The 27,087-nt window shown below is 43.8% G+C and overlaps 1 protein-coding gene across 8 annotated transcripts in view; it reads left to right on the top strand.

Annotated features, from left to right (window-relative positions):
• The window catches only part of DOCK7 (dedicator of cytokinesis 7), a 279,528-nt gene that overhangs the window by 250,063 nt on the left and 2,378 nt on the right, over positions 1-27,087 (top strand). For 5 of the 8 annotated variants that reach the window (XM_030206644.1, XM_030206640.1, XM_030206638.1 and 2 more), the window contains 6 exons: positions 484-609; positions 1,520-1,609; positions 9,216-9,452; positions 9,627-9,770; positions 11,121-11,227; positions 17,493-17,660. In XM_030206644.1, the coding sequence (XP_030062504.1) occupies positions 484-609; positions 1,520-1,609; positions 9,216-9,452; positions 9,627-9,770; positions 11,121-11,227; positions 17,493-17,660 (872 nt within the window). Of the gene's footprint in view, positions 1-474; positions 610-1,519; positions 1,610-9,215; positions 9,453-9,626; positions 9,771-11,120; positions 11,228-17,492; positions 17,661-27,087 lie in introns of all 8 variants that reach the window. The other 3 variants (XM_030206645.1, XM_030206639.1, XM_030206637.1) reach the window with 1 other exon arrangement.

Here is a 27,087-nt window from a genome sequence, read left to right as displayed (position 1 = left end):
GTTGTCATTCTGCACTATCCAAATGACCTGTAAAGTGGTTAATTATTGATACTATTACATATATTTTGATGGCTATTAGTGCATAATTGAGGGCCTGTTTTACAAAGCTGCGTTACTTATTCCCGGTGCAGCAAATGAGAGGAAGCCCAGTCAATTCTTAAGGGCTTCCTCTCATTTGCCGTGCAGGAATCACTAGCATGGTTTTATAAAAGAAGCTGGCTTGATTTTTGACAGTGCTTTATTTGAGAGTATATGACAGGAATATACCCCACACAGAAGAACATGTAGATCTGCAGAAGTGTTTAACATCCTTTTTGTGTATTGTAGAGCTCTAGATGCATGTGGTCTAGGTGGAAAACAAAAGCAATTATGCATTGTTTTACTTTTGCTGGGTGCAAATGATATTAGGTTTTGGGGGTTTTTGGGGGGGAGGGTTACATTTTTTAGCTGACTTTATTTTTCTCTTAACCATAGGATGGTAAGCGGATGTTTGGTACCTATTTTCGTGTTGGCTTCTATGGATCAAAATTTGGAGACTTGGATGAACAAGAATTTGTATACAAGGAGCCTGCAATAACAAAACTGGCAGAAATTTCTCATAGATTGGAGGTGAGAATACTATGATCTGTGTAACTGGCAAACAGAGTCTCATCTAGACTATGGAATGAGCTGCCTTTTATAGTCTACTGGGCATTGTTCATTAATCAATTCATTTGAAGTGATATTCTTTTTTCAGGTCTTAGGTCTTGGTATATCGCATCCAGGTTGCCAGTAGTGAAGCACTTTTCATTTTTATTCCAAGCCCTAACTTTTGTTTGCCTTTCTTCTCAATGAGTACATGTGCCACAAAGTAAGGAAAGATAGGCATTCTTCCAATTATTTACTGACCTGAGTTGAAACAGCTCAGAATCTTGCCAGCCTCAGATTGAAGTGAATGATGGAAATTTCGTATATCATCATAATTATACCTGAATTTACTTTATCTGGAAGAATTTTGCTTGTTACTGTTTACTTTAAAGAGGAGTGTACTTCCAAAATAATGTTTAGTTAGTCTTTGTTTTAAATCAAGTTTTAGTGATTTTCATTTGGGGGTTTTTCATGGTTGGTTTTTTTTTGTTTGTTTGTTTTTTTTTACACATTTATGGGTTTTGTGCACATTGTAGGCACACAAACCTTTTTGCATATACAGATTGTGTGAACGTTAATTCGGTATATGCACATACAAGTAATATACACATACTTAAAATTTTAGGCACCCATACAAACTGAATGTGTACACATGAATGCAGACCCCATTACCAAAGAACCCTCTTTTTTATGAAGGAACACGTGAGATTCTACCTTAATTTTCTGTCAAAAATTACAGGACAAAAGCATGGGAGTGTTGTTATTTACTGATTATCTCTCTCCAGTGACCCTCTTCTCTCTGCCCAAACAAAACTTTTATTGTTCCTCTTAAATCGTGCTTCCCATTAATATTATTGAAAATAAGATTTTCTTCTCTTTCAATCTGTTTTAGGGATTTTATGGAGAGCGCTTTGGTGAAGATGTGGTTGAAGTTATTAAGGATTCTAACCCAGTAGATAAATGTAAATTAGATCCCAACAAGGTAAGCATATACCAGTGGCGTAGGAAGGGGGGGCGGTGGGGCGGTCCGCCCTGGGTGCACGCCGCTGGGGGGGGGGGGTCAACTCCGCTGGTTCACTGCTTTCTCTGCCCTGGAACAGGTTACTTCCTGTTCCGGGGCAGAGAGCGCAGGGAACCAGCGGAACAGACGCAGCTCCCAGCGACGTGCACCCGGGGCGTAGCGGCCCTCCTGCCCGCCCTCTTTGGTAAGAATGCGCTCCGGGGGGGGGGGGGTGCGCCACGCTGCACCCGGAGAGGGGGGGTGCGCAGCGGCGAACTGCCCCGGGTGTCAGCCGCCCTCGCTACGGCACTAGCATATAAAGGGATTGCTGGACTATGCGGTAAACGCTGGTATTAAATGGATACTAGGCCTCTTGGGAAGGTCACTCACCTCATAGGAGCCAACTTTTTGAAATGTTTGAGGATGCTAATTGCAATTCAAATTTACATCTACCTGGGCACAGTGAAGGAGCTTGCTGTTTATTGGGTGGTGCTTTGCTCCCGCTGCACCCACAGAGCTGGTTCCTGTGACTCACCTAGGATTAGTGTGTACAGAAACACATGGACTTGTGCAACAGCTGTTTTGTATGAGTCTTGAACGTTGTAGAGTCAGATTTCAATTTCATGTAAAAGTAGGGCCAGTAGTAGTGGAACATGCCTGCAGTTTAGCAAAAGAATGTACGCAGTACTTTGGAACTTCTAACAGATTCTTAAATTTAGCATTAACGGCTAAATGTCTGGTGCACTGTTTGGTGGGATTTCCTTTAGTTAAATTGAATCTATGTGTAAAAGATTCATTAATTCACAATTGCTAAGTAAAGTGAATTATGGGACTTTTTTTCATTTTTTCCCCTAAACTTGTCCCATTGCTTCTACCTATATGCATAGGAATTATTGAAGTATTGATGATCATGCTGTTTTGTTCTGTTGTGTTCAAACCAGCGTTTAGTTAGTTCAAGGGATAATAGTTTGTTGTTAAGGGTCCTTTTACTAAGGCATGCTAAGGGATTTCTTGTGTGCTAAATGCCATGCAGCCCATTATATTCCTATTGGCTGAATGGCATTTAGCAAGTGCTAATCGTTGGCACACCTTAGTAAAAAGACCTAAATTTTCTAATGCTTGGTGCTTAGTCTTCTCCAGCTCTTCATTTTCCAGTTGAACCTGAATTCACAGCATCCCTGTTCATTGCTTTATTGAAAGACTTGGAGCCCTTCAGGGATATATTTGCAGTTTCACTAGATATTTTTCAAATGTTTTCTTCTGACATCTCTCTATCTTATAGCAGTGTTTCTGAAGACAATCCTGGCGGAACCCCTAGCTGTTCTGGTTTTCCAGATATCCACAATAAATATGCATGAAAAAGATTTGCATACAATGCAGGCAGACAGAGAAGTGAAAAGGTCCTATGTGCTTTACCCTATAAGACATCATGCAGCATAATATCATAGAAACAGATAAAGACCATATGGCCTATCCAATCTGCCCATCTATGCCATCTACTCTCCCTATCACTCCCTTAGAGATCCAATGTACTTATCCCAAGCTCTCTTGAATTCAGATACTGTTTTCATCTCTCTCACTTCCACCGGGAGGCCGTTCCACAAATTCTCCACCCTTCCTATGAAGAAGTATTTCCTCAGAGAAGTAATCTGAGGAAATATCCCCTATCCCCATTTCACCTTCATCCTATGACCCTTCCTTCCAGAGCTTCATTTCAATTGAAAACAGACTTACTTACCTCTTGTTCATTTATGCTGCATAGGTATTTAAATGTCTCTATCATATCTCCCCTCTCCCACCTTTCTTCCAAAGTATACATATTGAGATCATCAGTACTTCTCTGTCTCCAGCGAATGGTCTCAAGACACCATGCAGCTTGACTGTTTTCTATGACAGCGTTCAGACCCAGTGAGAGTTCTGATGAGCAGAGGGGGGTACCTTTTTAAAGGTTTGAGTTCCTGAGCAGAAGTTTGAAGAACTTTAAACTGGAACTGATGTGTAACTCAGGCCCAGATGCACAAAGGTCTCGTTAAGAATCCGTCTGTATTTCCAAATCGGTAAAAATTTACCGATTTAGAAATACAGAGGGATTCACAAAGAGAATCACAAGCGACCCAGCTCATTTGCATGCGATATGGGGGAAGCCAGTCGGTGAGCGGAGTATGCGCAGAACAGTCAATCGCTATGCTTGGCTGCTCTGCGCATGCTACAGACGACTCTCATACACACAAACAAGCTGCGTGTATGAAAGCAGTAGATGTAGCCCCCCCCCCTTTTTTGGGGGGGGGGATAGGCAGACCTGTGTTGGGGCTCCCTGCCTCCCCGCTGCTGGAAAAAAGTGGGAAAAGTGTAGAATATGCTTTGCTGCTTTCGGATGTCATTTTCTGTGAGGAATTGGCATCAGGGCTTGGTTCCACTTCCAGCTGTTCCTGCTGCGTCCTTCTATTGGCTGGCTGTCATCCTGTAACTCCCTATCTCCCTGAAGATGGACTCTCATTGTCTGGCTGCTGTCTCAACTCCTCCTCCTTGCAGGGCTTCCCTGATGACATCACTCTAGAGCTGTGAGCTGATTGGATCTAAACTTCCTGGTGTCCCCCTCCAGTAGTGAGTGGGCGGGACATCCCAGGCTGACACTGTCCAATTGGTTTAGCCCCCCTCTGTTGTGCTTCCAGCTTACTATTGAAATTTGCATTATTTGTAATTGCAGTACTGCCCCCCCCCCCCTGATTTCTTACCAGTAAAGTATCATTTGATAGAGAATCATGGCACGGCTTTCATGCACGCAAAGAAGCTGCGTGTAAGCTGGTGTACTTTTTTTTTGTGCTTCATCTTCCCTGCCTTGTTTCTCCCCTTCTACTTGTGACAATGAAGAACCGACAGCTCCAGACCTCCCGTTAAAATTTCCACAGTAAAGGTAGGGACTGCTTTTGTGCATGGGGTCAGAAACGGCTGTACATCGCCTTGCATTCACATTATAATACTAATTAGCTTATTATAAGAGCTATTAGATCATTTGCAATTCTGTTTTCGTTAGTTGCTACCGTGACAGGATAATGGCTCTGAGAACCCTTTTGTGCATGTCTCATTTTACTACTTGCTCGCTAAACCGGCTAGAACTAGTTTAAAAACCACGTTGCTGGCTCGTTAGGTTTAGTGCATCTGGCTCTCAGAGATTCTGAGTCCTCCCCCCACCCCCAAATGAAGAAAAATACTGATGCAGGATAAAAGGATATATGGGTTACATGGAGGTCTCTAAGTCCCTTTTTGCTGTGTCTCCCCTTTTCCCTTGGCAGGAGTGTTCCTGGAATGGAGGAGCATCTGAAGAATGGACAGGCTGTATGTAGTTTGCTTCTTTGCTCTGACTGGCAGTTAAGCCGTTTGACATGGAAGCGTGGAGGGAATGACTGTGAATCTTATCTTTTCTTTTTTTTTTGCCTGAGATTTACTCGGATGGCTCTGAGTCCCTCTCCCTTCTTCCTCCTTGCTTTTACTCTGTGCTATTATGCCTTTTAACAGTCTCTTATCAACACTGCAGTTTTAAACGGGTAAACTGTGCTTTACCCGGTTGGTAAATTTGCTCAGACTTCTGTTGTGAGGGAACTCTGGCTAATTTTAACTCAGTGATGCAGTAGAGTAGTAGAGTAGTAGTGCGCCTTTCCATCAGTACAGAAATTTTGATACCATTTTTTTTTTGTGGCAGAACCCACTTTTGGTTTTGTGGTCTCAGAGAACAACAATACAGAGAGGGTCCAAAGTACAGAGCAAAGTCCAAAATACAGCAAGAAGCACCAAGAGCCTTCAGAGACGGGTTCAGTTCTTTATTGGTAAAAATCAATATTCCAGTATGGACTCGACACGGGCCGTGCGCCGAAACACGGTCCGTGTCGGGTCAATACTGGAATATTGATTTTTACCAATAAAGAACCATGTCCCGTCTCTGACGGCTGTTGGTGCTTCTTGTTGTATTTTGTGGTCTCAGAGGCAAGGCTGATCCCACAAGGGCAGCTATTCCAGTAGCTCTTTCTGAGAAGCATTGGACCAGTGTATTGTTGCCTGAGGGCCGAGGGGCTGTTTTTTCCCTATATACAATTCTGTTTTGCACAGCATTAGAAGGCAGGAGGAACATCAGTTCCCATCAGCTCCAAACTAGCCAGTTGTCTTTTTATTTGGTGAAGTCCTTCTATTTCCTTTGTTCTGAGAGTTTAAGCAGCTGTATTAATATTGTCTGCAACTCCTCAGGGACATCCTTCCTACGTGAGGAAGCTTCTCTGTGTTTTTTTTTCCTCAGTCAGTTTCTCAATGGCGGTCATTTCACACCATTCTTCTGAACATCGGGTGTTTGGATTTGTTCTTGTAGAACACCTGTTGCTTTCCACAGCTCTTTCAGACAAAATAGTTACATCTCCAGGAGCAATAATTCTTTTCTGCCTTTATTTTTCTTATTTCTATTCTGTCTCTGCCTTTCTAAGGTACAATAACATTTCTGCAAGTGCATTTCTTGCTGTTTTTCAACTGTCAATACTTCGAATAGTTCTACCTTTTGCCTTTTCCCAGCTCACCTCACCTCAGATACGTGAATACAATTTTACTTCCTTGTCAATTGGGCATTGTGTCATTATGTTCCCTTTATCAATTTTTAAATTTTGTTTTAAACCTGTCAACTTCATGAGTTTAGTCTGATTCTCCTTCCAGGATGCCTGGGTATAATTGGAGGTGGTGTTCTGCAGCTAAATCATAGCAGTTATAGGCGAGATGTACATCTAACTTAGCTGGAGAACAGTTACTCACAAGACATCAGCTACAGCTTCTTGTCTTTCAGTTGGAACTATCTGATCTAGGAGCTCCTTGTTCCTTCCTCTATATTGCCTCTTTAAGGCTAATACAAGACAAAGCCACATTGCATGAGATCCAGAGAAGTGTTGCGGAAACAGAGTGGCAGACACATGAACCTTGAACAGCTTGTGTAGTCTTATCTTCTCCAAAGGTAACTGTCTTTCAGAGAGTCTGGGAACTTTATGGTGAAAAAAAAATGTCAAATCCTAAACAAGGTCTAAGGATGAAGTTTTTTTTTTTTTTTTTTTTTGCTCCAAGGAAACAACTACCTTCTATCGGGGCTACAGTCTCTTTGTTAGCTCTCTGAATTCTCAGGCTGTAAACCCTGGGCTGCCTTGGATTCCTGGTTTCTTGGCCAGGAGCCATACAACCAATTTGGGAGCAGAACAGTCTTCCGTGGGAATCAGACTTAGGTACCTTATGCCCCCCCCCCCCCAATCTTATTGCAGCCTTCTCAAATTTTTGGTCATATAAGAGCTCTTTGCCTTGATGAAGGGTGGAAGAAGTCCAGCACTTCTCAATGATCCCATTTCCGAGGATGATGGACATACTATAAGGTTTAACTTAGTAATATTCTTTCTACTTCCTAAAATGGAGGAGTCTTATCTAACTATGCAAGTCAGTGTTCTTACTCAACTAACGGACCGGACAATAATAGCTTAAATTCCTAGAATTAGGAATTGGCTATAAACTAGTGTTTGTGGCCACATATCCTCAACTGTGAATATTGTTGCATCCTATTCACAACCTGACTAAGTCAAATCATGTAACACTAAAAATTCTGCTCATCCTCTCATTGGGTATTTTCTCCAAAAAATAAAAACAAAAACCACAAAGGAACATTTTTTCAATACACTTGAGGGAACTCTCCACTTAGCTCTATATATTTGAAACTGGAGTGAGAAGCAAGGGATTCCTCCCCCTGGAGATGCCTGGTCTTGTGAATCTGCAGTTTATGTTTGGATTAATTTTAAGAGTGAGGTGACTGTCTTAGCTCCTCCCCACACCCACTCCCATAGGAGATCTAGGGAGATTGACCTCCAGAGTTAACCCCCTTCTCTTCTCCCCTAATACAACTTCTTAAACTGTCTGGTAGTCAGTATCTAGCGAGATTCTGGAACTCTCTAGGCTTATTGAAAACTTGCTGTTCTCCTTTTTTTGATGTGAATTTAAAACAATAATTTCTCCTGGTCTTTTTTTATTATACTAATAGTCTGTGTCTGTACCTCGAGCTTGTGCCTAAGCAGCTTCTTAATTTTCAACAAGACTACCTTTCTAGGAATGTATATTCTTTACATTGCCTTTCTTTCCTTAATTCTGTTACATCTTGGATTTTTGAATGTTCTTCCAAGATTCTGTAGTCCTTTCATTTTATGATGACACAATTCATTGATTCCATAACTGCAAATCATCCCCTGGGGCTCCTACAGTAATTCTTCTTTTCACCAACCCACATGGAGGACTTCTTTGTTATATCCCATAAGTTCTGGACTGGGCTGGTGCAGATGCCAAGGAAGAAGAAATTAGATCTTAACTACTAATTTTCTTTCCTTTAGTCTCACCAGACAGTCCACATACCCTCCCCAGTATGGCACAGATGCCATTTTATGGCTCCTGGTTTGAGCAGGCCAATTAAACTTCCTACCCAGAGGATGCTATTTTAAGTGAATCTAACTTTTCTTTCAACATCAAAGAAAACAGCTACAAAACACAGAATATTGAGAAATACATGAATCCAAGTTCTTTCCTCTTACACCTCCTTTCTTCCCCTTTGGTGATTTCTGATGGTTAACAAATGTGCAATTCAACTTGGCTAAAGATTTCTCTCATCTGGGCACTAAATGGTGGAATGCCATCTCAAGAGAAGTTAGACTGATCGGTAACTACTTAAACTTCCATAAATTTTTGCAAACCTTCCTATTCAATAAATTGTTTTAAGCACTCAATGCAGTTGTATTCCAATACTGAATCTAATATTTTTATTCTGTTGTCAGTTTCTCTGTTGATGTATCCTACTTTTACTTATCATCTCTCTGTATCCGTTATATTATCCCTGTACTCTCGCTGGTTTTTTGTTAGCCACATTGAACTGGTTTTTAATTCCAGATAATGTGGGATATAAGTACCAATAAATAAATAATTCACAAGGAAACAAGAAGTCATGTGGTCCATTGCTTTGTCATTCAAAATACTGATCATACCCTGCTTCACAGTGCCCTGATAGGGTGAAGTGCACAAAACCTTTTTACTTCTCTGTCTCTGTCTGGTGGCTGATCGACACAATCCACAGGTTCTAGACTGGTCTGGTAAGACTAAAGGAAAGAAAATTAGCAGGTAACATCTAATTTTTCCTTTTGTATATTCACTGTGGATATCCTGAAAACCATACCAGCAAGGGGATATGTACTCCATGATTGGCTTGAGAAAACACTAAGCTATAGGGCCACAGCAACATCAGTCCAACAGAGATACATGGACTCATCTTACTTTTGGAAATGTGTTACAGATGTATTTTGGTAAATCAGTAGATATTATTATTGAGTGATGTCTGGACCTCCATTCTTCCAGAGAAATGTGAGGGCTTCTTTCAATGCCTTAATGAAGTGAAGACCAATATTCAACTTCCTAAGTAGAGGAGATTGCCTAAATCAAGATTTATTTTCAAAGAGAAAAAAATTACGCTGTTTTGAGAAAGTAGATGTTTTGTGTTCCTTTCCCCCAGAGATATATAGAAATATGTTGTCTTGCTTTTTAGGCCTTCATTCAGATCACCTATGTGGAGCCTTACTTTGACACCTATGAAATGAAGGACAGAATAACATATTTTGACAAGAACTATAATCTGCGCCGTTTCATGTACTGCACACCATTCACACTGGATGGCCGAGCCCATGGAGAACTGCATGAGCAGTTTAAGCGGAAGACAATCCTAACAACATCACATGCTTTCCCTTACATAAAAACCAGAATAAATGTCATCCACAAGGAAGAGGTGGGAACAGTTTCCATTAAACTAGATCACTCTTAGTTCATACTAAACTTTGTTTAACATAGTCCTAGAAAAAAATCTGTGACAGAATTCATTTTTGCTTCAATGTACAAAAAAAACCAAAAACGTGCAGCTGTTTATAATTGGCTGATTCCTCCCTCTCCCTCTTTTATTTAGATAATTCTGACACCAATTGAAGTTGCAATAGAAGATATGCAGAAAAAGACACAGGAATTAGCTTTTGCAACTCACCAAGATCCATCGGACCCGAAGATGCTTCAGATGGTGCTTCAGGGCTCAGTGGGCACAACAGTGAATCAGGTTAAAAAACATTATGGTTTGACATACTTGTTTTTTTGTTTTTCATTCTGTTGGACTATCTTTTAGAAAAGGAATCTTGTGGGTTCCTGGTTTGGTTTTTGTTTTTTTTTTTTTTTTTTTTTTTTTTTTGGGGGGGGGGGGGGGTTGTAATATTTTCCTATCATGCTATTCAATCTTCGTCTTTACAGTTCTGGTAGCTTTGAATTAGCATAAAAGTCCATTTTAGATAAATCTTGAAGAGTGGAATTGAGATATCCAGGTCATGACATGCATAATCCCCTCCCCCCAGTACTTTACTTTAGAAAGGCTTTGCCAAACACAGATCCTTTTGTGAAAATATTTAGATGGATGTTAGCAAATAGAAAGGAGCAACAATTTTAAAATATTGAGTGTGGGGAAGAAGAGTGTCCTGATCTCCCCAAATATGAGTGGGTGCAGATTTTTTTTTAATTACTGCTGTTCAACATCCATGTATTTCTGATCCCCTCCTCCCCTAGGCAAGACCCCCACCCCCGCACCAGTTCAGATCCCCCTGAATCCCCCCCCCCCCCCACCCCCAGGCAGTTCTCCCCCAAACCGATCCAGAACCCACCTCAGGCACCTACTAGAGCTCTTCAGGTGGTCTAGTAGGGAGCAGGTATGAGCCACTCCTTCTCAGTCAGGCTCTGCATTCAAAATCACCTTTGACCCCCTTGTGTGGTAGTCTTGCGATGGGATAAAATGCACCATTTTGAACCCAGCACCTGATGGAACAGGAGTGACTAGGGATCACTCTTTCTTCCTACTAGACCACCAAGGAGACCCCCAGTAGGATTTAGGGGCAGGGGATGGTAGGATCTTGACAATTTCTTTTGGGGGAGGAGGGTCAGGGGTATCTGGACCATGGGGGTAGGGATGCTCTGGGAAGGTGGAGAGAGTAGATTCCCTCATACTATGCACCTCTGCATCCCTTGGGGCAGGTGTAAAAACCAACATAGAAAGTTATCAATAGTCACATATTTTCCCCTTATAAAATGGGTAATATAAGTTGATTTTGAGCCAAATTGAACTCCCATCTCTGTACGTGTGGATCTCCTTGGGTAAATAACAGGTTTCTAATATTGCTATTACATGAGTGTACATGCTGCTTTTTATCCATGGAGATGCTTCTAAAATAACCCCCAAAGTGATGTAGGAAAGGTTTAGAAAACAGAGACATCCTTTTTATGTTACCTGTAGCTAGGAATTCCAATTAAGATTGGCTTTTTTGTGAGCCCATAAACGCTGTTCACTAAGCCCTGCACCTGATTTTGAGTGTACTCAACTCATCATGCTTAAACATCTGTCCCCTTCCCCCTTCTGTTCTTAAAGGGGCCACTGGAAGTTGCACAGGTATTTCTGTCTGAAATACCCAATGATCCCAAGCTCTTCAGGCATCACAATAAGCTACGGCTATGCTTCAAAGACTTCACAAAAAGGTATACTCAGACAATAAATGGATATTGGCATAATGAATTAATTTATCTGTGAAAGATTTTGTTTTGTTTCTTTTTTCCTAGGATGTGTACTGCATTGCATATAATATAAACTGATTTGGTTGTACAACAGAAAGGCAGTATATCAAAACCATGACCATTTATTCTCCATCGGGACGTTTTGCGAGGACATCCTCAACAGAACTTGGGCGTCCCTTTCAATTATGCCCCTCCACGTCTCAGCTGGAAGTTGTGTGCCTTGGGGATAGGTGCAAAACAGACATTGAAAATAATCCATCTAGATGAGTCCTCCCACTCTAAGAGTACACATCTAGTTTTTATGCATGCCACCCCCGGCCACACTCCTTTACATCTTTTTTTTTTAATTATATTTATTTATTGGTTTTATGTAATAACAAACATGTTGCATATCAAGCAGTCATTCGCTGATACAATCCAAAATGTTCCCATCCCCCTCCCTCATCCCCCCTCCCCCCTCAACAAATTATACGTTTAAGATTTATGTCATGCGGGTTAAACTCCGATATTGAGTCCATAATTCTGAAGATTCATTATAACGTCCCAATCTTTTGTCCGTAAATTTCTCCATTTCGCCAATCAAAGATAACTTCAAAAGCCAATCCTCTTCTGAGGGTGCCTCTAATTGTTTCCAATGCTTTGCTATTACAGTTTTTGCCGCTGCCAAGCACATTCTTTTAAACCGACTCTGCCATTTAGCTCCTCGTCTATTACCCAATCCAAGCAAACACCATTGAGGTTCACACGGGAAGGGCTTCCCCGTGTGGGCTGCTATCTTTGTTGCGACATTTCCCCAGAAGACCTGTATTTTGGCACAGGACCACCAAATGTGTAGATAGGTCCCTTCCTCATCTCCACATCTCCAACACCATTGTGATGTCCCTGGAAACATAACATGCAGTCTGTGTGGGGTATAATACCATCGTGACAGGATTTTGAAAGCATTTTCCTTTATCAGCACACAAGTTGAGGCTTTAGTAACCTCAGCCAGAATTGCCTTCCACTCGTGTGCTGTAAATTCCTTATTCAAATCCCGTTCCCACTGAAGCATATAAGGACACTTCTCAAAGGTCCTACCCCTTAAAAATTTATACAATATCGAAATAGTACCTTTCATTTTCCCCAGGGAACTCCACATATTCTCTAGGCCCTCAAACTCTTCCGGGTCCGTCTTCAACCACCCTTGTGTTTGTATATAATGTTTGACTTGTATGTAAAAGAATTGTTCAGTCTCTAAAATCCCATTTTGTTCTTTAAGCTCCGCAAAGGGCACCATTTGTCCATCATCCATTAGATCTCTAAAACAAATTATCCCTTTCTCTGCCCATCTCCTTGCCACCGGATGTCCCATTCCTATCTGAAACCCTGGTTCTCCCCCAATGTATGCAAAAGATGAGGTGAGCCTGGACTGCCACTGGTTACTCCTAACCACTGCCCACAATGTTAAGAGGTGTTGCACAAAAGGATTGGAGGTCAGTGTTGTGTACATTCTACGTGGATAGGAGGCCCAAAGTACTGATTTGAGACATTGATTCGGCACCATAAGTTGATCAAGTTGGGCCACCACTGACAACCTGTCTTGGCTCCATGCGGAAATGAACTTTAATTGAGCAGCCCAGTAGTACCACTTAAGGTTTGGAACACCTCTTCCCCCCAAGTCAACTGCCTTCCATAACAACTTTCTGCTTTGCCTTGGCGCTTTGCCCTCCCAAATAAATCTCAATAGCGCTCTCTGCAATTTCTCCAACTCCCCCTTTGGCACTAATATTGGTAATGTCTGAAAGAAGAATAGTACTCGGGGTAGAATATTCATTCGGACAACTGCAATACGCCCCCACCATGACAGCCATTTCCCCGTCCATGCTTCTAAATCTGCTCGTACCTGTTGAAAAAGTGGTATATAGTTCAGGGAATATACTTGAGAAATCTCCATAGGTATCCTGACCCCCAGATATTTAATCTTATCGTGCCTCACACGAAATGGGTATGTTCGCATGAGCTCTTGCATCCAGGCCTGTGTAAGGGAAATCCCCAACAGCTCTGATTTGTCATAATTAATCTTAAAGCCTGACATGCGTCCGTACTCTGATAGAATTACCATCAAGTTCGGAAGGGTCAGTGCAGGATTTCCCACAAAAAATAACACGTCGTCCGCAAATAATGCTAATTTGTGTTCTATAGTCCCAATCACTATCCCTTTTATATCCGCAGATTCTCGAATCTTCTGCGCTAACGGCTCTATATAGAGCGCGAAGAGCAGCGGTGACAATGGGCAGCCCTGGCGAGTGCCTCGTTCTATCGGGAATGGCGCCGTGTACCCCCCATTGATTTTTAATCGAGCTATTGGCCTTTCATATAGCCTATGAAGCCAGCCCAGTAGACCAGTCCCAACTCCCATATTTTCCATAACTTCCCAGAGATAAGGCCACTCCACCCTATCAAATGCTTTTTCTGCTTCTGTACTTAGCAAAGTGACCGGTATATCTTGTCTCTGAGCCTCCCATATAACATGCAGTGTTCGGCGTACATTATCTGCTACCTGCCGGCCCTTAACAAACCCAGATTGGTCAGTATGTACTAATTTTGGTAGGATTGCACCTAGCCGGTCTGCCAATACTTTTGATAATATTTTTATATCTAGGTTGATCAGCGAGATTGGTCTATAGGACCCACATATTGCAGGGTCCCTTCCTGGCTTTAAAAGCAGGGATATTCCCGCCTCGTGCATACTAATGGGCAAAGACTGACCCTCAAAACAGGCATTACCCACTCTCATCAGCAAGGGTCCCACTTCCCCCGTGAAAGTTTGTAGAATTTGGCGGAGTAGCCATCCATTCCTGGGGCCTTTCCTCCCTTAAGATTTTTAATAGCTCCTGTGATTTCATCAAGACGAAATGGAGCTTCCAGCTTACGGCTCTCTTCGCTAGTCAATTTGGATAGCCCAAGTCCCTCGAAACTCTGCCGCACCTCAGCATCTTCCAACCCTATTTCTCTTTTATAGAGCTCTTTATAGAAAGTTAAGAATTGAGTTCTAATTTCTTCATCCCTATAATATAGTTGGTCCCCTGGGCCTTTAATTTTTGTAATGGTGTGATTTCTCTGCCTAGCCTTAAGGCAATTGGCCAGCATTTTCCCTGACTTATTACTATATTCATAAAATTTATGTTGGAGAAGCTTCCTCATGAATTCCACCCGTATTATTTGTAGCTTTTCCAGTTCCATCCGGCACCTCCTGAGCTCCTGCAAGTCTTTTGCTAAACCCCTCGCCTGGTGTTGTCTTTCCAGATGAACCAGTCTGGATCTCAGATTGAGTTCCGCAGCTTCTCTGGCGCGCTTTTTACGAGCCCCCCACTTTATGAGGTGCCCTCTTACCACCACCTTCAATGCGTCCCAGAGAGTTCCATCTGAAACCTCCCCCGTGTCATTGCTTATGCAGTAAGACTGAATCACTTTACGAATATCAGCACAAATTCTATGATCCCCCAGTAGTGACTCATTTAATCTCCAAAAGAGGAGCCTATCTTCCTCCCTCCACCCCTTCAGTTCAAGTTCTACTGAAGCATGATCTGAAATACTAATGGGGCTAATCTCAGAATCTATCACATTATCCCAGAGTGTGCGACTGCACCAAATCATATCTATTCTAGTATATGTAGTTTGTGAATGAGAGAAAAATGTATGTGTCTTTTGGCCTGGGTGTCTGAGCCTCCAAACTTCTACTAAATCTAACTGTGACATCAATTGTTTTAGTTTTTTACTGTGGGTCACATTTATACTGCCTCCTCCTCTAGAATGGTCCATTGGTGTCATATATGTATTGAAATCACCTCCCAAAATCATATGGCCTTGTTGGAACTGGGAAAGTTCCTCTGTCATATTATCAAAAAAGTCCCCCTGCCCCACATTCGGGGCATATACATTCACAATAGTCACAGGTTTCCCATATATAAGTCCCTTCACCGCCAAACACCTGCCTAGGACATCTTTGTAAATATCATTAATTATAAATGGTATACCTTTCCGAACATAGATTACAAGCCCTCCCACTTTTCCTCCTCTGTTATCAAAATGAGCTATACATTCATCAAAAGATTTGTGCTTGAGCAAGTGAGCATCACTACTCTTAATATGTGTTTCCTGTAGCATTACTATATCCCAATGGAGCCTTTGCACCTCCCGAAATACAAGACTGCGTTTTGATGGGGAGTTCAACCCATTGACATTCCATGTACCCACTTTTAACCCCTGACCCCCCCCCCCCCTCCCCCCCCCCTCCCCCCCCCCCCAAAGTAGCTGGTAGAGAATCTGCCAGCAGAAGGTTCTGAGGGAGTAACTCCTCGCCAGAGCAGACTATTATTGGGCTTCCCTTGAAAAAAACCCCCAATTGCTATACACTGTTTCGATCCTTATCCCTCTCACTATTCTTCTCTTAGTATTATTGCTAGCCAACATAAAACATATGTATTAACAACATTTCAGGAGCGACATAAAACTATCGCCTAAAATAGACATGTTCAACCAACTGATGATAAGATTAACACTGTATGGTGTGCATCTAGTTCTCACTATCATATACTCAAGTCCCACTCTTCTGTGGAGATCCTCGAGGACTTGTTTCCTTTCTGGAGCCCACTCTCTGCCACGTGGATGTCCTGCGTGACTGATGCACAATTGCAGAGGATGATCCAGAAGCTTCTGGTGGTAAATCCTTACAGCCCAGATCCTTCAATATAGTCCATGCCTCTCCCAGCCGTGACACTCTCCGGGATTGACCTCCCACTGTAAATTGTAATCCAAAAGGAAATGTCCATCTGTATCGAATACTGGATTGTTGAAGATATTGAGTAAGATCTTTAAATGATCTTCTGCGTTGTAGGGTGCCTAATGCCAGATCTTGAAATATCGCAATTTTCTGGTTTTCCCAGAGGACCTCACCCTTAGCTCTTGCTTGTCTCCAAATCCTGTCTTTGATTGCATAACTTGAGAAACAGACTATTATATCTCGAGGTTGAGAGGACCTCCTGGGTCCCAAGCTTCTATGTACTCTGTCAAATTGGATTGCAGGATCTCCTTGTTCCTGCTGGGTCCCTGCAGTCTCTCCCAGAATAAGAGCACATATTTCTCTAATAATTTTTGCACAGTCCATATTTTGATCAGTATCTGGAATGCCTTTGAATCTGAGGTTACTTCGCCTTGAGCGATTTTCCAAGTCCTCCAGGTCTAATTCCATTTTTTCCTTATCCTCTTTCAGGGATTGTAGTTCAGACTGTAACTGGTGCACTTCGCCTCCCACGTGCTCCAGCTCACCCTCTGCCTGCTCCATTCTATGCCCAATTTCCCGCATGTCTTTTTGTAAATCTGTGACTGCCTCCTTAATCGTCTTGCGAACAGACGACATCTCTGCTTTCAAGGCCTTAAACCATCGAGCGACTTCTTTTTTGGTAATCTCTGTGTCGCTATCCTGTTGTTCCACGAGGCCTTCTGCCTCCGATTCGGAATCTGCAGCCGCCATTTTGGCGCGTGTCATATGCGATCTGCTGCCAGAGTTCACTGCTCCGTCGCGCTTCTCCGCCGTGAATTTAAATTTATCTAATTTTTTCCGGGTCGCCATAGGCTTGTGTTGGCCGCTATGTTTTTTATCTGGGTGCCGAATTTTCGGGGATTTATTCGTCGTTTTCGCCGTCGCTCTAGCGGAGCTCCGGAATCATGCGTCCATCCCTGACGCTGACGTCACTTCCTCCCCTCCTTTACATCTTTGTATCAGGGAGGGGGAGGGTTCTGCACATGCAAACACCAACTTTCTAAAATCGCTACTTGCACATGTATGTAGTGTAGAACTGTAAATGTTCCAATTTAGATGTCCAGGTGCCTCTGAAATGACCTCCGTGGGCTCCTGTGTGGCCGAAAATAGGGGTCAAATTTAGGAACTCGGCCCATGGTGTCCAATTATGTATTTCTAAGATCATTTTGGGTGGGATGATCAGGTGGTCATGGTTGTTGAGGTTAATTATCAAACTTAAGGCAACTCTAGAAGCCTGAATGTTGATTGAAGGGAAATACACAGTTGAAGACTCACCGCATGTGTCTAATACCCCCCCTGATTAGAATTCCTATGGACTGAACACACGAAGAGATTTTTTTTTCCACTAGTATGTACAAAAATGGAAGTTAAGCCTTCATGAATCAGTCTGTTAACATTTTCCATGTGTGGTGGTGGTTTTTTTTAAAGGTGTGAAGATGCACTCCGTAAAAACAAGAGCCTGATAGGTCCAGATCAAAAGGAGTATCAGCGGGAACTGGAAAGGAACTACCATCGTCTCAAGGAGTCTTTGCAACCTTTAATCAATAGAAAAATCCCTCAGCTGTACAAGACAGTTTTACCTGCTACCTGCCACAGGTGAATTCCCATTTTGTTTCTTTTTTTGCTTTTGTGGACTGGAAGGAGAAAGGTAGAAATTTCAGTGTAGGAAAGCAAATATCAACTGGTAAGCAAATTAGATTCTTTAGCTGGCAGTGGTGTTAACCTGTTCTTAAATGTAGGTTATAAGGATCTTTGAGACCAACTTAATTCTTTCTTCAGGTATGGTAGCAAGGCCATAAGCTTTATATGCTTCCTTCCTGGACACTGGCTGCCTCATCTTAAGACACCAGTCTGATTCTAAAGCTCCCATTCACCAATACACTTCGATCATAACCAGTGGTGTGCTGGTAAATTTTTAACAACAGGCTCTCTACCCGGTCCACCTCGGCGCCCCCCACCCACCTCTGTGCCCCCCCCCCCCCCAAAAAAAAAAATTGCAGAGCTGGCTATACCCGGGGGGGGGGGGGGGAGCGGGGGGGCAGCAGCCAACACATTACTCTCTCCAGGAAAAAAAATTAAATGATCCCAGGTTCCAATCTAATTCATGTTTAATATGGGATAAAATGCCATAAATAAGTAAATAAACATAAACTTTTAATGTTCAGCACCTGATTCTCAAAGTGGACATATTCCAAACACTATAATGAAAATAAAATTATTTTTTTTCTACCTTTGTTGTCTGGTGACTTTGTTTCTCTGATCATGCTGGTTCAGTATCTGATTCTGCTGCTCTCTATCTGTTCCCTTGACTCTGTTTCCAGGGCTTCCTTTCCATTTATTTCTTTTCTTTCCTCCTTTCTTCTTCATTTCTGGTCCTCCGCATACTTGACTGTACAGTGGATCCAGCTTCTGCCTATTTTCTCCATCCATGTGCAGTTTCTCTCCTCACTTCCTTTTCCCTCATCTAATCTCCTTCCTCTTATCTTCCCTCCATGTCCAGCATTTCTTCTCTCTCCCTTCCCTCCCCTCCATCCATGTCCAGAATTTCTCTTGCTCTTCCCGCCATCCATGTCCTGAAACTCTCCTCTCTCCCCTGCCCCTCTCTATCCATCCATACCAGAGGCGTAGCCACAGGTGGGCCTGGGTGGGCCGGGGCCCACCCACTTAGGGCTCAGGCCCATCCAACAGTAGCACATGGTAATGAAAATGCTGCTCTCCACAATACTGGCAACTTCGCATGCTCAGTATTCAGCGCATGCCTGCTGCAGACTACCAAGGTGGAGACTGGAGAGAAGCATTTTCACACCAGCTGAGATATTTTTTTTTAATGTGGGGGTGGGGGAGAGAACATTTTGTGCCCACCCACTTCTTGCCTAGGCCCACCCAAAATCTGCTGTCTGGCTACGCCCCTGATCCATACCCAGCAATTCTTTTCTCTCCCCTGCCCCCTCTGCCCATCCATGCCCAGCAATTCTCTCCCCTGCCCATCCGTGCCCAGCAATTCTCTCCCCTGCCTCCCTCTGCCCATCCATGCCCAGCAGTTCTCTCCCCTGCCTCCCTCTGCCCATCCATGCCCAGCAATTCTCTCCCCTGCTCCCCTCTGCCCATCCATGCCCAGCAATTCTCTCCCCTGCCCATCCATGGCCAGCAATTCTCTCCCTGCCTCCCTCTGCCCATCCATGCCCAGCTGTTCTCCTCCCTTGCCTCCCTCTGCCCATCCATGCCCAGCTGTTCTCCTCCCTTGCCTCCCTCTGCCCATCCATGCCCAGCAATTCTCTCCCCTGCCTCCCTTTACCCACCCATGCCCAGCAGGTCTCTTCCCTGCCCCCTCTACCCACCCATGCTCAGCAGGTCTCTCCCCTGCCTCCCTCTACCCACCCATGCCCAGTAGGTCTCTCCCCTGCCCCCCTCTACCCATCCAGCGATTCTCCTCCCTCCCCTGCCGCTCCGAAGCATGTCCAACGATGTCCTTCGCCCCCACCCTCCCCTCTCGCTCCCCTCCGTCTTTTTTTAATTACCTCCGTCGAAGCGCCGCCATTTAAAGCCCTCCTGCGTGCTGGCCGTCTCCAGGCTTCCCCTGCTTCATTCGGATGACGTTCGTGCCTTAGTCCCGCCTTCGCGAAAAAGGAAATGACGTCAGAATGAAGGCGGGACTAAGGCACGAACATCATCCGAATGAAGCAGGGGAAGCCTGGAGACGGCCAGCACGCAGGAGGGCTTTAAATGGCAGCGCTTCGACGGAGGTAATTAAAAAAGACGGGGGGGAGCGAGAGGGGAGGGTGGGGGCGAAGGACATCGTTGGACATGCTTCGGAGCGGCAGGGGAGGTAAGCATGGCCTGTGATGGCGCCCTCCTGCCATGCTTACCTCCCCTAATGGAGCCGGCTCGCCCCCAACAACAACCGGCTCGCAAGAGCTGTCAAAATTTAACAAGCGGCTCTTGCGAGCCGGTGCGAGCCGGCTCCAGCACACCACTGATCATAACTGTTGTCACAACCTGCAAGGTTTCCTCTTTTATCAAGGAAAAATATGACTACGTGAATTCGACCGTGCCATTTGAACAATTTTGAAATGTCAAACACAAGGGATCTGCACCCATGCCATCAGCAATGAAATATATGAGCAGAAACAGACCTCCATCAGCCTTTTATGCTTCTGATGCTTTTTTATTGTTAAGTCTGAGTAAATGACTCAGGAGCAATGAAACATCTTTTTGGTTAGAGGGACCAAACAAAAATCTCTAGCCTCACTCCAAGCTCTCTGGTTGCTGATGCTGTGCTGGGCAAAATATTAGTGGGTTCATGGCCCCTGAGATTCACCCTACTCTGCTGCCTTCTATAAAATACATGTACCATTATGAAAAGAATATGTACATTTGGTGTGGTGCACATCAGAATAGGCAATTTTAAAAGAGCACATTCAAAAAAAAGCATCATCACACAGGTTTTGAATATGTAAGTAGCACAACTTACATGTATACGCAGTTTATTTTGGAAAACTGACCTGATTAAGGAGCTGACCTCCAAATCTCACGTTTTTGGCACTTCAAGATCTCTTGAATAACACAGAGACTTAAGCACAATTCTAACCCCCCCCCCCCCCCCCCAAGCTCTCCACTTAGGCCCAGATGTAAATGAGAAATTAGCTGACAGCAGTGGCGTACCAAGGGGGGGGGGCGGTGGGGGCAGTCCACCCCGGGTGCACGCCGCTGGGGGGGGGGGGGGTGCCGCGCGCCGGTCAGCGTCGTTCGTTTCCATGCTCCCTCTGCCCCGGAACATTCCTGTTCCGGGGCAGAGGGAGCATGGAAACGAACGACGCTGACCGGCGCGCAGCACACCCCCCCCCCCCCCAGCGGCATGCACCCGGGGGGGGGGGGTTCTTTCGCTGGGGGGGGGGGGTGTCCTTTCGCCGGGGGGGGGGGGGTCGCACTGCACCCGGGGAGCGGGGCGCATTGGCAATCCGCCCCGGGTGTCAGCCCCTCTAGGAACGCCACTGGCTGACAGTTCTTCATGACTTAAAGCCAGATAAATGCTGACCAGAAAAGTTTCCAGAATGCTCATGTATTGCAGTTCTAAAATACATAAATGCACTGACATAAACACACAGGCATACTAGCCCACAAAGAGAGAGACAAACATACAAAACAGAGACACACATATACTCACACAAACCTATAAAATAGAGATGTGCACTCGCGCACACACACACCCACACACATGAATTTTTTGAAGGTGCAACTCAACATGTGGGTGGAGGAGAGATGGTCAGTGATGTTATGGAGGAATAGCCAAATGGTTAGAACAGCGAACTGAGAGCTGGAGGAGCCCGGTTCAAAGCCCACTGCAGCTCCTTTGTGATGTAGGGCAAGTCAATTAAGCTTTCTCTATTTCAAGAACAAACTTAGGGGCCCTTTTACTAAGACGCGTAGACGCCTACGGCGCGCTGGTTTTAATTTTGTCGCACGTCTATTTTTGGCCACAAAAAAAGGCCTTTTATCCAGGTGTGCTGAAATGGACTTGCGCACGTCCAAAAATACGTGTCTACACCAACGCAGGCCACTTTTTGGCACGCCTTAGTAAAAGGGGCCCCTTAGGTTATGAGCCTACTAAGGACAGAGAAATACTTACTGTACCTGCTTTGATAACTTTCAGGCAGTATATAAGAAATTTTATTTCTGGATTTTCAAACACAGGCTACATGTGTATCTTGAAAGGCCATCCAAACCATGCCCACAACAGGCCTCCTTCAAGTATCTGTGTCTGTCTATGTAAGTCAGCTTTTTATATGTAAACTAGTAAAAAAAAGGCCAGTTTCTGTAGGCAAGGAAACGGGCCTTAGGCAGGCAATTCCCCCCCCCCTCCGTGCTACGGCCCCCTTGAACCCTCCCGTGAATCTGTCGTTCCCCCCCCCACCCCGTTCCGGCGAAAACTGCCTCCCGCCGCCGCTGCTGCCGTTGTTGTGCTACCTGTTCTTACAGCCAAAGTGTTGTTCTTTCCTTCCCGTTGGTTCTTCAATCATCTTGTCGGGACGTTCCTCTGCATGCGTCTGACGTCTTCTGAGAAGATGATTGAGGAACCCACCCGAAGGGCAGAACAACACTTCGGCTGTCAGCACAGGTAGTGCACAACAGCGGCGGGGGGTGCGGTTTTTGGAGTTTCGGTGGGGGTGATCGACAGGTTCAGGAAGGGGGTGGGTTTCGAGGGGGCCGTAGCGCGGGGGGTGACAGCTGATTCCGAGGCAGTAGGAGGAGTAGGGAAACACGCACAGCGTGTTTCCCTACTCCTCCCCTTGCCTTGGAATCAGCTGTGCTGACGTCAGTGACGTCCGTGCGTGTCTGCCTCGCAGACCACCTGCAGCCAGGGAGCCACGGTCCCAAGCATAGAACGTTGGAGGTGAGAATTATTATATAGGATGGCACCTAACCCTTCTCAAATGGCCACTTATTCTTGCTGGTTCTCTGATAATCTGCATGAAACCTGAGGTACACTCAGATTCTTCAACAGGTGTTCTTTTTTTTCCGCCATACAAGTCATCTTCAAAACAGATTTGTAGCTTCCTAAATGTTGAAGTGTAATTAAAATTTTCACTGGAATTTCAAGTCCTTACAAATCTGTTTTGACTGTTGACACATACTGTTAAGAAAACAAATACCCCCCCCCCCCCCCCAAGTACCAACTGTTGTAAAGCAGATATTTGTGAGAGCCAAAAAAAAAAAAAGTTTTTCTTGAACTGAGAACTATATTATCAAAAATATATACTAATTATTGTCCAACAACTCTGATGCACAGGAACCACCAAATTTCATAAACTGAAAAAAGGTAATAAATTGAAGCCTCAAAATTCCAGGATTATCTTTCAATAAAAACAATCATCCTTTAAGGAAACACCTTTCATATCATCAGTTTCTGGTGTAAAATGGACAACAGTGGGAAAAAAAAACTCCACACTGTTAAAAATCTTGGAGAAAAGCCAACTGTTCAAAAAAAAAAAAAAAAAAAAAAACACATCAAAACTGAGACCCTGAACATAGTAACATAGTAACATAGTAGATGACGGCAGAAAAAGACCTGCACGGTCCATCCAGTCTGCCCAACAAGATAACTCATATTTGCTGCTTTTTGTGTATACCCTACTTTGATTTGTACCTGTGCTCTTCAGGGCACAGACCGTATAAGTCTGCCCAGCACTATCCCCGCCTCCCAACCACCTGCCCCTCCTCCCAACCACCGGCTCTGGCACAGACCGTATAAGTCTGCACAGCACTATCCTCACCTCCCAACCACCAGCCCTGCCTCCCAACCACCGGCTCTGGCACAGACCGTACAAGTCTGTCCAGCATTATCCCCGCCTCCCAACCACCAGTCCCGCTGCCCACCACGTGCTCTGGCACAGACCGTACAAGTCTGTCCAGCACTATCCCCGCCTCCCAACCACCAGCCCCGCCTCCCGATCTTGACTAAGCTCCTGAGGATCCATTCCTTTGGCATAGGATTCCTTTATGCTTATCCCACGCATGTTTGAATTCCGTTACCGTTTTCATTTCCACCACCTCCCGCGGGAGGGCATTCCAAGCATCCACTACTCTCTCCTTGAAAAAATACTTCCTGACATTTTTCTTGAGTCTGCCCCCCTTCAATCTCATTTCATGTCCTCTCGTTCTACCACCTTCCCATCTCCGGAAAAGGTTCGTTTGCGGATTAATACCTTTCAAATATTTGAACGTCTGTATCATATCACCCCTGTTTCTCCTTTCCTCCAGAGTATACATGTTTAGTTCAGCAAGTCTCTCCTCATACGTCTTGTAACGCAAATCCCATACCATTCTCGTAGCTTTTCTTTGCACCACTTCAATTCTTTTTACATCCTTAACAAGATACGGCCTCCAAAACTGAACACAATACTTCAAGTGGGGCCTCACCAACGACTTATACAGGGGCATCAACACCCCCTTTCTTCTGCTGGTCACACCTCTCTCTATACAGCCTAACAACCTTCTAGCTACGGCCACCGCCTTGTCACACTGTTTCGTCGCCTTTAAATCCTCAGATACTATCACCCCAGGATCCCTCTCTCCGCCCGTACCTATCAGACTCTCCCCGCCTAACACATACGTCTCCCGTGGATTTCTATTCCCTAAGTGCATCACTTTGCATTTCTTCGCATTGAATTTTAATTGCCAAACCTTAGACCATTCTTCTAGCTTCCTCAGATCCTTTTTCATGTTTTCCACTTCCTCCGTGGTGTCCACTCTGTTACAGATCTTAGTATCATCCGCAAATAGGCAAACTTTACCTTCTAACCCTTCGGCAATGGCACTCACAAATATATTGAACAGAATCGGCCCCAGCACCGATCCCTGAGGTACTCCACTACTCACCTTTCCTTCCTCCGAGCGAATTCCATTCACCACCACCCTCTGGCGTCTGTCCGTCAACCAGTTCCTAATCCAGTTCACCACTTCAGGTCCTATCTTCAGCCCCTCCAGTTTATTTAAGAGCCTCCTGTGGGGAACCGTGTCAAAAGCTTTGCTGAAATCTAAGTAGATCACGTCCATAGCTCGTCCCTGATTCAATTCTCCTGTCACCCAATCAAAGAACTCATCGTTAAGGATATCAAAAATACTACTGTGCCAAAAATCACAAATTTTAGGATCTCAAAATCCAGCAGCACTTATCTGATATTGATCCTGACGATACCAATGTAGGAACTGCTTTTACTTGAAAGGAAGATCCTGTTCGTGTTGTAATTCATGCTTCTCGCATTCTCATATCCAAAAAGAAGACAATCAGGAGCAGCCAAAGCCACCAAATATATACCATTTGTTTCACAGTCTGCTGCTTCAGGAGAAAGAACTCACTAACTTCTTGACAGCAGCAAGATGGTGGTTGACGTCAGATAGACCTGAAACTGAAGCTGCTAATCATAATCAGCTTCCAAATTAAAAAAAAAACAAAGCTTTAGAAAAAGACGTACCACTTAACAGCTCTGTTTAATCCATTCGGTTCAACTGTATTTAGTCTGTATATCCATCATTGTTCACTTTGCCTCAGCCATCTTCTCACATCTCATCCCCTCATTAACATACATAGCTGATCTATTATCATCCAGTGTAATTTCTGAAATTTATGATTCAACCTCATGCAATGTCGGACCATCGGTGCCTCCATTTTTCCAGTATCCACACAATGTCAGTGCTCAATTATTCTAATCTTAGATGCAGGGGAAGTTTGGCCGATGTACAGTAAGTTGCAAGGGCAATTAATAACATAGATAATTTGCTCCACATATTGTAATTCTAAGAATGTTATCGTAATCCATTGATTACATTTCTTGTGCCAAAAAGATGTTCCTCCTCCTGTAACTGCACAAATAGAATACATGCCACATTTTTAGATTGCTGGAAAACTGTTGCTTTGAATTGACCGTATATTGGATTTACATAACTTGTCAGCTAAATTCACATTACAAGAATATGATACCATGCACTGAGTTTGACAAATGCCTCTTTGTAGAGCTCACAATTGTGGAAGACAGACAAGTATATTTCAAAATACAAGACACCGTAGAGGAGGGAGCAGATTGTGAGTGCGTAAAACTTATTGTTGAAAAGTGCTTTCTTGAAACATTCTTGACAATCTTTCTACGATAGCTTCTATTCAGGAATTTTGTTGCTAAATCATTAACTGAAGTTTTAAACTGATCCACGGTATCACAAATATCAAAGAATTGAGAACAGGGGAGGCAGGATGTATCCTTTTCACACAATCATAACTTATCAGTTTCGTATACACAGTAGTTCTCAATTACGCATATTTTCAAAGCACTTAGCCTTCCAAAGTTCCATAGAAACCTATGGAACTTTGGAAGGCTAAGTGCTTTGAAAATATGCCTCCATGAGTGTGTCTGAAGCTGTACTTTCATGTCCAAAAACATTCTCCTGAGTATGACAAGTAACTTCAAAATTAATATCCAAATCACAACCATTCAGCTGTGCTACAAACAATTGTAGTTCCTCCCTTGACCCTGTCCAAATGAGAAAAATGTTGTCAATGTAGCAATACCAACAGTGGACATGTTGGTATCTCTCCAACGAATGCACCCAATGTTGCTGAAAATCAGCCATAAATAAATTAGCAGTCGATGGAGCAAAACCCATGGCTATTCCTGAGAATTGCAAATATATTTGATCATTATTTATTTATTTGTTACATTTGTATCCCACATTTCCCCACCTATTTGCAGGCTCAGTGTGGCTTACATAATACCGTAAAGGCATTCGCCAAGTTCGGTAGGGGACAAGTACAAAGGAAGTTATGGTGGTATAGGGAAGATAAGATTCAGTCACATGGGGTTAAAGGTAGGAGGGTTTGATAATATCCAATACGATCTTTGATAGTGAAGTGTTGCAGGGTTGAGGCATTTAAGTTGGGTCAGTCGGGTATGCCTTTCCAAATAGGTGAGTCTAATGATTACCTGAATTTTAGGTGATCGTGGGTTGTTTTCACAGCTTGTGGCAATGCGTTCCACAGACGTGTGCTTATGTAAGAGAAGTAAAACCCATGGCTGTTCCTGAGAGTTGCAAATATATTTGATCATTAAACACAAAGGGGGTCGCTGAGACTCCCATCATATTCCTATGTGCATCTCCGCGTTTACCACCAGCTGATTTTTACCGCAAGCTAAAAACACTAGCGCAGCTTTGTAAAAGGCCCCTAAAATGTTTATTCCTTAAAGCTAAGTTTGCCAGTGCTTGTAATAATTCTGTAGGAACTTGACAAGGACGAGGAAGGGTTTCCAAAGCTTTAACTAATACATCCAGGGCATCCTGCTGAGGAATAGAGGTGTACAATGATTGCTTTCTGGAACTGCAATATGGTGATATTTGGAATGACTGAGAAGACAAACAGTAATTGCTACTCCACTGATGTTACACTAGATGTAAGAGGCATTGTAGAAACTATGAGAAAGGGGTCAGAATGTTGTTGCGTAAAGCTTAGGATTCTGGGGAAGAAACATATACTTAA

Source organism: Microcaecilia unicolor, chromosome 6 (genome assembly GCF_901765095.1).
Source record: "Microcaecilia unicolor chromosome 6, aMicUni1.1, whole genome shotgun sequence".
In the NCBI taxonomy this organism is placed as follows: Eukaryota; Metazoa; Chordata; class Amphibia; order Gymnophiona; family Siphonopidae; genus Microcaecilia; species Microcaecilia unicolor.
Note: the sequence above shows the minus strand (reverse complement) of the source record. Positions and strands in the feature narration are given on the sequence as shown.